This window comes from Oryza sativa, chromosome 8 (assembly GCF_034140825.1).
Source record: "Oryza sativa Japonica Group chromosome 8, ASM3414082v1".
Classification (NCBI taxonomy): Eukaryota; Viridiplantae; Streptophyta; class Magnoliopsida; order Poales; family Poaceae; genus Oryza; species Oryza sativa.
Window position 1 is genome coordinate 14,172,548 of NC_089042.1, and position 13,357 is coordinate 14,185,904.

The following is a 13,357-nucleotide window of genomic DNA, read 5'->3' on the forward strand; positions in this document are numbered from 1 at the left end:
TCCATCTTTAGTCCCGATTGGTATCATCAATCAGGACTAAAAAATAATCTTTAGTCCCAGTTAGTAAGACAAACCCGGACTAAAAATGCTTCCAGGGTTCGAGGCCAACCCCTGTGAATAAATTTCACCGTGTTAATTCACCAATGGTATATGTGATCAATTTATTTCCTCATCAGGTTCAGGCCCAGCCAATGGTATTTGTGATTAGCTTGGTTCCCCGTCAGGTTCAGAGTAAATTTCATCATTAATTCACCGATGGTACATGTGATATCTGTGATCAGCATAGTTCCCCATCACACGACCAAATCTTGCGCTAAAAGTTTATTACTCCTATTTATCAATCCCCTATCACACAGTATAAGACATGACCTAACTTGGCACGATATTCAAAACTAATATTTAAATTATAATTTCTTATATACATATAAGGTTTATAGCAACAAAATTATAAACATATCAAAGTAAATTCAAATGTCAATCCAATAATATTATTTTCAGCAAATAAAATTCAATCCATATTATACTGGTCAAAATATACTAGAAGTTGAATTTTAAAAAACTTGAGCTATGGGATGGATGGAGTACTATATAGAGATTGGGCATTTACTGGCTTCCTGGCAACTCGGTCTTGTTGCCGTCAAATCTTTTTCAAGGAGAAATCTATCATCCCATTAATCTCGACCGGGTCAAAAAAAATGCAGCAAATGCAACTATGCAACCGAAGCACGTTATAGGCTTGACAATTTAAATACTGAACTGCGATCTAATCATCTCTTCATACAGTATGTAACCGAGTTAGTGTGACATTCAAAACTGATGTACTTTGAAAACGCAAATTTTTTTGCCTAACAAAAAAAAAGTATGACATTCTTAAGGGGAAAGGGATGCCCAACAAAACCATTCCACCAATCGAGAGTGCCATGTTCCAGTTCATGGCAAAAGAAAAGACCAATTCAAACCACCAAACTAATGTATCAAAATCCAAGAGGAAGATAATCCTGTCGAACTACGCCCTCCCTTCTTTTCAGCCCCAGAATCTGCTGAGAAGACCCTTCTTCTCCTTCTTCATTCTGTTCTCAATGTTTGGGAACTCGATCGCATTGTAGGCCATATCAAGAACAATAGGATTACACGGAACTGATTGGAATGGAGGTGGGAATCGTGCAATGCGACATGGTGTTTTGGTATTTGATTCACCGAGTGCTGATTCATAGCTTTCTAGCATATCAAGAAGGAAAGCCTGCTGCAAAATACCAGTATATCATCAAAATCTGTTTGAAGATGTTCTATACCAGAACTTTCTTTCAATTGCAATGATCCATGGGGTAATAAAATACACAACATAAAGTGCTACAAAATATTAACTTAACTTGCAAATCTAGCCTACTTAAACTTAACGAACAATAACATCCTAAGACATTCTTAACCCTTCACATGCATGCAGAAGACATTCTTATTCTAATAATTGTACAGAACAGCACCAACAGAAGCTTGTCATGTCAAGCATCTAATTGTTAGTCCCTCAATCCACAGATATTGCTTCAGAACATTAGAAACTTGAAGTATAAATTATTAATTGTTTTTAAATATTTAAATTGATGCATGAAAAATATGTGTGGATTCTTCTTGACAAGTATAAATTATTAATTGTTTTCTTGTCCATCAGGATTATGCATAAATTACAATGGACACACTGGTTTATGACTTTATGTTGCATTTTATGGATCATGTCGGTGTTCAAACATGTATTTGTGGCTTTAGAGAGTAACTGTCAAGTACATCTCATCTTTGCGATCTAGATATCTGTTTAAATATTTAAATTGATGCATGAAAAATATGTGTGGATTCTTCTTGACAAGTATTTGTCCATCAGGATTATGCATAAATTACAATGGACACACTGGTTTATGACTTTATGTTGCATTTTATGGATCATGTCGGTGTTCAAACATGTATTTGTGGCTTTAGAGAGTAACTGTCAAGTACATCTCATCTATGCATTGGACTACTCATTGCGATCTAGATATCTGTTGTTCTAAGTCTTCAAACAAACCAGCAAATGAATGAATTCTAATCCCCTCAAGTTCCCCTCCTGGTGGACATGCTGACATATGTGATGACTTAAACCAGTATGTGGATCCACATGCCAGCATCATTGTTTGTGTTCTAATTTTACCTATGCTAATGTTAAAGTAGAAAAGTAGCTATATTTAGGGATGGAGGGGGTACTATTCTAAAAAATGTTTGTCAAATATGCCATCGTCGCACTATTCTGCTGATCTTAGACATCAATGGTAAATGACAGGGCATCCCACAAATGATGCAAACCTTAGTAAATGTCCACATTGAGTAAGTCCTAGAAACATACCTTTCGTTCACCAAGTGACAATGTTGAGACACCTTTCGAAAGTCTTTCAGGAACATTCTCTTCCTCCATAATACCTGTCGCATGTTCTATGAAGCTATTGGATCTACAGCTGTCAGAAAGAGCCTTAAGATCTTGGACTAAGGCCTGTAATAATTAGCATTTGAGTTAAGATTCTGTGTACATTTTTTAACACAAAAAACATGAACGACAAGCATGCTGAGAAAACCATAAGTCATTACTTTGAAAAATTCATTGAACAGCCCAAAAATTATGTTGATAGAATAACTGGTCAACTTAATCCCTCCATTTTTTAATAGATGACGCCGTTGACTTTCAAACACATGTCTTATTCAAAAAGATTACGCAAATGTATAAGATATAAGTCATGCTTAAAGTACTTTGAATGATAAAACAACTCACAACAAAACAAATTATAATTACGTAAATTTTTTGAATAAGACGAATGGTCAAATGTGACAAAAAGTCAACGGCGTCATCTATTAAAAAACTAAGATAATAGATCATTTATAGTTATATGGTGTCATGAACATGCATGGGTATTGAACAGGCCAACTGTGCTAGCTGCTTCAATCCCTGACGCGGTTCACAAGTAATACTCCCTCCGTCCCATTTTAAGTGCAGCCATGATTTTCCGTGCCCAACTTTGATCGTCTGTGTTATTTGAATTTTTTTTAAAAACAATAAAAACATAAGTCACACATAAAGTACTATTCATGTTTTATCATCTAATAACAATAGAAATACTAATCATAAAAAAATTTCAAATAAGACGAACGATAAAGTTGGGCACGGAAACTCATGGCTGCACTTAAGATGGGACGGAGGGAGTATAAGACTATCACTTTCTAGATGAGCATTAACAGCATGTGACCAAGTATTTGACCAGGATTGAAGCTTCGGGTGTATTTGGTTTGCTACCATGCCAAAATGTTGGTACTACCAAAACCTAGGCAAATTTTGGTAGTGCCAAAATTTTGGTAACTTTTCATGTGTTATTGGTATATTTTGGAAGCAAACCAAACACTAACAAAATACTGTTCAAAGTGCCAAACAATTTGGTAGGGCACATTTTGGCTTCGAACCAAAATGGCCCCTTCATGCTTGGACTAGATCTTACAACTCTAGTCATGAACTCACAATTAAACAGTGCTCAAGATCCAAAGCAAAAATGCTACTTCATCCGTCCCAATATGTAACAACCTAGAATGGGTACTACGAATCTGGACACAGGCTGTGTTTAGTTCCAAAATAATTCTTCAAACTTCCAACTTTTCCATCACATCAAAACTTTCCTACACACAAACTTCCAACTTTTCCGTCACATCGTTCTGATTTCAACCAAACCTCCAATTTTGGTGTGAACTAAACACAGCCATAGGAAATGTCCAGATTCGTAATCCTAGGATGGGTCTAATCCCAGACCCATCCTAGGTTGCTACATATTGGGACGGAGGGAGTAGCAGATAGTGGGTTGGTACCAGATTGGCTCTGGTGTAGTGGCAGATAGCATGAGCTACGGACACTATATTCTCCCATGTTATTGTACAGAAAATTTTTAAATTTGAATTATCTATGAGCATATATACACACTTTCCTTTGCCAATCTAACATAAACAATATGAATTCATTTATGACAAACTAGGCATATGCATATCTTAAAAAGGTTGCAAACTTGTGTATGCAACTTACAAATAGTGCCCGCTATCATGGCAGCTACAAATGATATTGACCTATTGTGGCCGTTGCCACCACTATTACGTCCACTATTCCATACCCACTGTTTTGAAATTTGAATTGCTACGTTGTTACAGTAACATCGAGTCACCTTAGAGCCCACTACCACTACAGCGGCCACAAAGTGGCCACTATCACCACTATTTAGTACCATGCTCATTACTAATAATACAAGCCCAAAATGGTATTGATGGTGACACTCAAATCAACGATAAAAATATTAACCATAATCTAGGAGCTACTGAATTCTTATTGATCATAAAAAAAATTGAAACTGTGGCTAATACATTAAATAACATGACATGTAATCAGCAAGAAGAATGTTGGGTTTAGCAAAACCTTGTCAGGACTGTTAGTCAGCTGTTGCAGTGCAGAATCAGTGATTGAACGGGCATGACAAAACAGCGCGTAAGATTCAGCCCTTTTACCGGCTGAACTGTATGACTTTGCCAAATAGAAACATCTGCACAGTTTATCAATTTAACTTGAGATTAGACATCATTAGACGCACATTTCTATAACTCAAATGAAATTCTATAAACCTAGCAAGTTTTAAATAAAAGCAGTAATTTTAAAATGTGACCACAGAAAATGCCTTGTAGCAATGTTCATTTCAGGGAGTTGGAAACCTTTCCCTCCCACACGGAAAAAGAGGTAGTTCACACGCAAAAGAACTTGAAAAATGGATTAATATGATATTTTACAGCAACTTTTCAATATAATTTTTTTTTCAAAAACACACCGTTTAGCATTTTGGGAAACGTGCGCGCAGAAATGAGAGTAGAAGTTGGGAAACTGTACAAAAGAACACAGCTAAATCTTGATAACTCATTATTGAGGACATGGTTTAGTAGATAGGTAATTGGCGTAGTTGAAGGTTCTTGTAGCAAGCAAGACATTTGCCAATATCATGATTAATTGTGAGGAGGTTTACAGCCAAAGCAGAGAATGTGCATGGAAAGCAAAAGGAAATTCAAGCTCGATTTGTAACAGACCTCTCAGCTCGGAAAGCCAAACTTTTCAGCTCATACTCCTGAATAAAAGTGTTCTCTTCCTTGTTTTTATCCCTTCCTGAGCTAATTAAATCAGTCAGATCTGTTGTATTCTGCAAATTAAAGCAGCTTCACATCAGCAAAAGAACACAATTCTATAAATGCCTGATATAAAAGAAACCTTACTTGAATAAGCAGATCATACAACCGAACAAGTTCTTCTGGTTTTGTGATTTTCTCATTCTTCTCATCCCGGTGCTTGGTAAACTTGCTTTTAGCAATACTAACGAGTAATTGGTTTCGCTCAATGGTTCTGAATCCCAAGACAGCACTAACAGCCTTGTCAAGACCATTCAATTCATCTCTTATATTCTCAGCATTGCCAGCAGAAGCCTGCATTCAGAAAAGAAGAATGTGAATTAATATTATATGATGCATAGAATTCTTCTAGAATATAAGCTGCTGCGCATGCGTGTGTTTCATACCAAGTCATTGCGGATGCAGCTCCGAGCGTCATGGTATGCAGAAAATATTTTGTCAAAAATGCCAAGTTTTTTGTCCGCTGGAACTGATTCTGTGTTTGCACCATTCAAGTCTTTCTCCAGCTGTTGAGCTGATCATATAACTAGATTAAAGAGAATTCGACAAGTAAAACTAAGCAGACGTAGCAATTTGTTTTTTTATCGAATACACAGGAGATCTGCGTATATTAAGAAGAAAGAGGGGGTAGAACCCTGAGTACAAAACCAAACACGCACCCACTGAGTTGTAGGAACCATGCGTATCGCCAACCTGACCACAAACACAAAGAAAGATGCTGCATACCTTTCAAAATGGAGACACGGGTCTTTGCATTAGTAATTGGAAATCTGCGACCAAGCCAGCTAAACTCGGTCATGGAAGCTGCCTGCTGCGATCTTGTCTCAGATAATACAGCCTGAAAATTTCCCCAACATAAACATATTAGAAGATGAAAAAAAAAGTTTGGCTGACTGAGAATACATGAAATTATCATTTCCAAACAGTTAGAAATCTAAGCATGGAATTGATAGCAAAAATTGTGCGCAGCCTAACATCAGCTGTCAGGAAGAGTGAGATTACCTAGCGTGGCATTTATACTCCTCTTTCAAATATGCAATCCCAATGGCCAAGAATATATACCCAAACTAATGTAGCACTATCCGGACTAGGATAATAATTCCTTTCTGACTTCGTTAGAAAATGAATTAGGCTGAATTAGCATGTCCAAATTTCAAAGTTGTCCATACAAAGAGAGTGGGGGTTTCAAGGAACTACATGATTTGTTCTATGACATATGAATAAATAATCCAACAAAAATAATCATACCAAAATTGTTCATACCAGCAAAATAATAATAATTTGATCATGAAATTTTCACGTTGACGAAAGATTGTCCATTATCGTAGTAATTTAAGGATGCAGAATTAACAAGCATCGTCCTAACTGCATTTATTTTACTGTATTCCCACAAGTGCAAAAGAAATGACTAACTACGTTGTGCAGATACTACGCCCCGCTTTGTTTGGGCTTCTAGCCAGCTTCTCAACCACAAAAGCAGAAGACAAAATAAACAAGCTGATTCTAAACCATGATTTTGGAAAAGTCAGGCCCATCAAATACTGTACCTACAACCCACTGGGGGCAATTAAATTACCCACAATGCCATCAGATAAAAAAGGCACATTTCTCTCCTGCCTATTACCCCTTCCTCCCAATGACCCCATGGGACAAACTGCACCCATAAGGCTAGGGGGCAAAGAGGATGAAGTCTAGGAGCACACCACCTCTATACACCGTCTCCTGCTGTCCCATTCAATTCACCACCACCTCACTCCTAGGTCAAGCCACCTCCTCTGCTCACTCCTTGCAGGTTGGCTCTCTCCATCTCCTAACTCCTATGCCAGCGCTGCCCCATGCAGGCCTCTCCAGTAAAACTCATCATGTCGTTGACTTCTGATCCAGTCATCATTAATTCATTACTAATGGTCGAGATGATCCGGCTGCAATGAAGATGTCAACTGATCATCATATCGAGCGGTGGCCTTCGTAGATGTAGGTTTTATGTTTCTTTCCCCTTAATTTGCATGACCTTTGAGTAGTAATTCAAACATTGTATGTCTCAAGAAAGAATTTCATTGCCTTTGTATATCCGGAAATTGAGATGAACAGAGCTAGTTGCTCATCAGCATTTGGACGATGCAATTTTCTGGTTTGGAAATGTTCATCTCTATAGTCAAGATGTCAATTTGTGTTTGTGGATTTGGCTGCATCATTCACTGGTATGCAGATCCTATATGTTCGTTGAATTTTTACACTTAGCACTTCACAGAAAAACTGCAGTACAAAACAGTTTCATTGCTTTCAAGGATCTCACAAGCTCTAACTGCTTCTCATGCATAAGCCAGAAAAGCATCTTCTGAAGAATCCACTGAACAGAACAGGTGGCCTAACAACAACATTACTTCCTAGCAAGAACTAAACAAGTTGCAAATATCATATTTTAGGTTGAGATCATATATAGTTAATATGTCTATGAATTGCAAGACCGCTAAAACCACAAAAGTTCAAACATTCACGTTTCATGTCATAACAAATGTGTTCAGTAATAAGGTCTACATGATTTAAAACCCTAGTGCATTGCAATCAACAGTGTATTTTCAAAAGGATTCTGACAAATAAAAAATGAGGGAACCAGTCATACCCCCATCTGCCCCCTCACCTACAACAGAAAACTAGTAAAAAAGTATCATGTGCATGCACCACCGCTCTCCCACCTTACACACAATACCACTTAAAAAGAACAAAAATCCAATTTTAAACAAATTCTCCAAGGTTAAACCATGCACTTATCTCTACACCAAACATCCCATGTCCTCTACATAATTCTTGAACAACATCAAACATATATTATAACAGTAGTAAGAAAACAAATATATATACCTCAATCTTAGCCTTGAAAAGATCATAAGCAGGCCCCTCCTTTTCCAGATCTAGTAGTTCATGTGCTTGCAAAGCTGATCCGCCTAGTTTGCGAGAGCAAAATCCAATCATAGGTTCCACTTCCTCAATGCGCTGACGGCATAAAAGTTGATTTTCTATACTCCCATATTTCCCAAGCTCCTCATATACAGCCCTGTGATAAAACAATACATCACTCAGCCATCAATGATCTCCCAACAATTATAATGCAAAGAAGATTTAGCAGTGGCGCTGATTATCAAATATGTACAAACAACAAGGAGAACAATTATGGAAAAATATATGCAAGAAATAATGGCCAAACTTCTAGAACCTAACCTGGTGTTCTTGAAATTTGTCATTGCTGCCTCTATGTTCTTCTCTTGCTCAAACAGCAAGGTACCTTTCATGTATGAAGCATATGCCTGCAAAACAATTTTATCAAAGAAATTATTTAATGTTAGTATTGTAAGGGTTATTTTCTCATATGGCAATATCACCTTAAAATTTCTTGATTTGAGTTTTCTCAAAAAAAAAAAAAAGGGGGTATGAAACACACCTCAGCTTCCAAAGACGTCCTGGAATCTCCTTTTAGAGAACATAAATGTGAAAAAAGCGTTGCCCATTTGACAGCTTTTCTAAATCTACCTAACATGTAGATACGCTGTTGTGCATTTGGACCAGCAGTTTTCTTTTCCATCGCATGACTCCATGCTCTCTCAGCCATATAAAATACTATGTGTAGAAACCTGCTCTCATATGTTGAAATTACTTCAGAATGTAATGATGCAATAAATGTCTAAAAACTACACAAATTCAACTGTAATGCTCAATGCCATTGTACTTCTTGATGAAGTCATTAAAAAAAATGATGTGACATACATATATGGCGATAATAATAAATACTTTTGCTGGGTGATGGGAATAGCCTGCCAAGGAACAATCAGAGGCATCATATGCAATTACCAAACAAGGAGTGCAAACATTTAGCAAACAATAACTATGAAGCAAGATTACACTGAGCTCATCACTATGCGTTTATGACAGGGCACCAAACGGTTTTAATCATCCTCAATAACCACCCAATTTCACCTTCTTTTGTGGTGCTGCCATGGTGGTGGTGTCTCTATGCGTGTGCTCTGGTTTTCACTAAGGAAAAATGATGGATATAGGAACTTAAGACTGTCATAGGACTCCAACCCAATTATCCTAGACACCCAGGAGGTTAACAACTTCTACCACCAGGTCACTGGTCTGTTTCCCTACTATTGCTCTTAGCAGCTTAAGTAAGATAGCAGTCCCAAATTGGTTCACTAAATAGTTTAGGTGGAGCAATATCCTGAGATCTAGATGGCAAGAAGGCATCATGCTATGAAGTATGAAATGGTAACTTCTTTCAACTTTGAAAATGGGAAGACAACACCCGGATATTGAAGTATGAACAGAGACACCAAGCTATATAACAGATTATCAGCAGAAAGCATCACACCTCACATCTGTGACTGTTGACTCTGTTATATTCCTCTTGGTATATTTACCACGGCCATGCAGAAACTTGAGAGACTTGTATAACCTTCTGAGACGTGCGGTACAGTATCTCCTGCAGGTCATGAACATCCTTGAGACAAAGTGTAACCAATAACATGAAACATTAACTAACTAATTACAGAAAAATAGTGGCCCATGCAAGTGCAATGCATTTCACAATTGAGGAGTTGTCTGAGGGTGCAGGGGGCAGATGTTGGAGGAATGGCAAGTAAAAGAATATATAGGTTGATTTGATTTTGATTTACTTGGGTCTAATTAATTATGATCATTGTTAAGAAATATTAGGGGCATATTAGACTTTTCACATCTCCTGTATACATTTGCCCTTTAGGGCTAGATCAACTGTACTGTGGAAAATCCCCAATTCACTGAAATTGACATGGTATCAGAGTCTCTCCTCAATCCCTAACTCTAGTTCAGCTCCCTGGCGAGCAGCCAGGGGCCCGCATCGTCGGTCATCATCATCACCTAAGTACGTCATCCGTCGCAGTCACCACCCATTCGTCATGGTTGTTGCGTGCCTGCCGCCAGTCGCGGCCGCCACATGTGTGCTGCCTCTCATCGTCGTCATCTGCTCCAACCCGTCCACAGCCTGCAGCAGTAGCAAGTTCCTAGCCACTGCCGACCTCGTCAGACCCGTCGTTCCCCTCTGCGGTTCCTCGTCAATCACGGGGCCATCCTCACTGTCCACCTCGGATATGTTGCATTGCCGTGGCTCGTCGTCGTCAGCAAGCCCGGCCAGTCAAAGCCACCGCTGTCGCGGCGCCCGTCTCTGCTTCGTCCATCTATCGCGCCATCGGCTGGTGCCGCGTCATCTGTCGTCATTCGCAGAAGGCAGCCATCAGTCGCCCTTGCTCTCTGCTGCAGGGAGTGGTCAAGCTCTTCACCCAGGACCTGCTGGCAGCTGCACGTCCTCAAGCAGCAGCAGATCTGTTTGACCTCGAGTATCCTCTTCATCATTCTCACCAGATCAGGTGATATTCATGGGGTTTAGGCTCAGATCGAGTCTATTCTACTCATTGTCCTCAAGCTCCTTTTGTCTTCTAGCAGTAGCAACAACAGGCTTAGCATCAGCAAGTTCCAATCCTCTTGCTATCATCATCTCTACTACCTACTATATTATTCATCTTCATCAGTTGCTTAATCTCATCTGCTAGTGCATTCAGTTCATCCAAAGTAATATCATGTGACTGCTAGTTAGTGTCTTTGCTGCTGTTATAGGATATTCCTCTCCAAATGTCTTTTGCTAGTATCCTAAGTCATCTGCTAGTTTAGATTGAGCCACCACTATGTCTTTTGCTAGCATATCAATATTCTCTACAAATCGATTTCTTTCCTATCTAGTCTATCCACTCAGTCCAGCCACATATCTTCTAGTATCATTGTGTCATTTACTAGTTCCCATTTACTCCATCAAAGTCAGTGCCTATCCTTCAATTCGTTGAGGTCATGCCAATCTATCTCCAACTTGCCCGGCTTCCCGTCGGAGTTGGTCTACGTCATCAGTTCACCAGCTCCATGTCAGAGTTGGTTATCATCACTTCATCAGCTCTATGTCAAAGCTGATCATCATCATCATCTAATAGTAAAGGCCCAAGAACAGTTTGTGAAGGGCCTCTATCATCATCATCATCGAAGTCTCCGAATCAGTGAAGGGCTGAAGAATGGTTCGTAAAGGCTGTAAGGAACCGAGGGTCAAAGAACAATTTCTGAAGGCTCCGAGGTCACTTCATTGAGGAGGGGACAGATCTTTTCTTCTTCAATATCCAAGAATTGGCACACTTTGACGACATCATCAAGACTTTGGAGATATGCCAATATTTACTTTGTCCTAGTTTTTAGTTTTACCTTTCAAATGCAATGTTACTGCATCATTGCATTTGAATGGGGGTGTTAAGAATATTATGGACATTTTAGACTTTTCACATCTCCTGTATACATTGCACTTGCCCTTTAGGGCTAGATCAACTGTACTGTGAAGAATCCCCAATTCACTGAAATTGACATTATCACAGATGGAATAAAATAGTGGTAAATTACATACACTAGTAAGTGGTGTCAATGCCAAGCCATATCACATAGACACTACTCTAGAAACTAATTTGTCAATGTATTATTTCTAGATTAGGGATTAACATAAAATTTCCTCCAATCCTCCTCCTCTCCCTGTTTCCCCTTGTTACCTTCTTGGTTTACACGTAGAACTGATTCTTACATGAGATCACTCTCTCCTCAATAAATCTATTGCTAACTCTATCAAAAATCCCATCTAGCACCCTATTCAATACTACAGGAACTATCCTACATGAAGCACTGGGACTGCTCTGATCCTTTCTGTAATAGTATAAATCCTAGATACAGACTAACTTGTAAATAACAATCAAAAGCAAGATAATTGGGCAAAACAAAAAACATGCCACGGGATTGTACTAACATAGAAACGAAAATCCTTTCAAGCACCTCTGCCAGGAAAAAGAGCAGGCATTGCAGAGCAAATATACATTTCTCATCATTTCTCAAAATGAAATTAAGGAGACGGTTTCAAAAAAAAAAATTATAGAGATTCAGTATATATATACCAAAAAAAAAAGGTTTGCATAGAACAGTTTGGATCGCAAGTAGCTATACAATTAGATGAGGGCAATCCATCACAAGTCCATCAGAGACCGCAGGAGATAAGATCGGGAGCCTTAGACGATTCGATCTAACACGGGGGGGCGGAGGGGGGAAATCGTAGACAGATCTGGTAGGAAGTCCGGGAGCGCGCACCTGTACCGCGTGTAGTCGCCGTGGCGGAGGCCGTGCTGCATCTGCGCCTCCCTCATGAGCTCCAGCACTGCGAGGAGGAGAGGAGAACCGGCGGCGCCCGGATCAGCAACTAGGGATCGGTCGTGGAACCATCGGGGAGTGGGGAGAGGGGAGGAAGAGAAGCCCACCGTTGATGGAGAACCTGACGAGCGGCTTCTCCTCGGCCGCGGCGTCGACCTCCATGTCCGACGGCGGGGGCTGGTCCGCGGGCTTCGACATGGCTGGCGGCCGGCGGGGTGCGCCTCCGGTGCAGCCGCGGCGTAGCGTAGCGAGGGAGGATTGTGTTGGGTTTTGCTGGGTTGGGGGCCGGGGGTACTTGGATCCGAGTCTCCGAGACTGTTTCACGGGGTTATACCGTCTATCTATCGTCTTTCGTGTGTTAGTACTACCAAGAGAGAAGCGTAGTGAGAATATTAATCCAAACAATAAAACTAAAATGTTAGGGAAGTTTTTTTTTGTCAAAACAATTGATTGTTATGATTACTAATAAATTATAAATACTCCATCCGTTTTATATCATAATTCGTTTGATTTTTTTTCTTAGTCAAACTTTGTTAATTTGATTAAATTTAAGTGGTATTCTTTTTCTCCTGAAAATGAAGATAAAGATGAAGATTAAGTTTTTTATGCAAAACGAGGTGGTATTAACGTATGATTGATTGAGTTTTAATTATTACAAACTTGAAAAATAGATTAATAAGATATTTTAGAGCAACTTTTATATAGAAAGTTTTCGCATGAAACGCACCGTTTAGCGTTTGAAAAGCGTGCCACGAAAATCTAAATCTTCATCCAAACTCTTGTCGGAGAAAAGAACGCGACCATATAGAAAAGTTTAGCAACATCTAAATATTAAATTAGTTTCATTAAATCCAACTTATTAGTCAACACAGAGGAAACTTCTCAC

The 13,357-nt window shown here is 39.2% G+C and overlaps 1 protein-coding gene across 2 annotated transcripts; it reads right to left on the reverse strand.

The window, feature by feature from the left end:
- Nucleotides 1–749: 749 nt before the first annotated feature.
- Nucleotides 750–12,782, reverse strand: LOC4345269 (uncharacterized). Of its 2 annotated transcripts, none has more exons than XM_015795135.3 (13): nucleotides 12,579–12,782; nucleotides 12,412–12,478; nucleotides 9,584–9,694; nucleotides 8,654–8,843; nucleotides 8,434–8,519; nucleotides 8,077–8,269; nucleotides 5,941–6,052; nucleotides 5,601–5,728; nucleotides 5,302–5,508; nucleotides 5,119–5,228; nucleotides 4,463–4,586; nucleotides 2,369–2,512; nucleotides 750–1,240 (listed from the first exon to the last, which is right to left on the reverse strand). In XM_015795135.3, the coding sequence occupies exons 1-13, from the start codon at nucleotides 12,667–12,669 to the stop codon at nucleotides 1,025–1,027; spliced, it is 1,779 nt and encodes a 592-aa protein (XP_015650621.1). In that variant the 5' UTR covers nucleotides 12,670–12,782; the 3' UTR covers nucleotides 750–1,024. The 2 variants fall into 2 exon arrangements, with proteins under 2 accessions (XP_015650621.1, XP_015650620.1); XM_015795134.3 differs by having other exon boundaries at nucleotides 750–1,243.
- Between the last annotated feature and the right edge of the window lie 575 nt (nucleotides 12,783–13,357).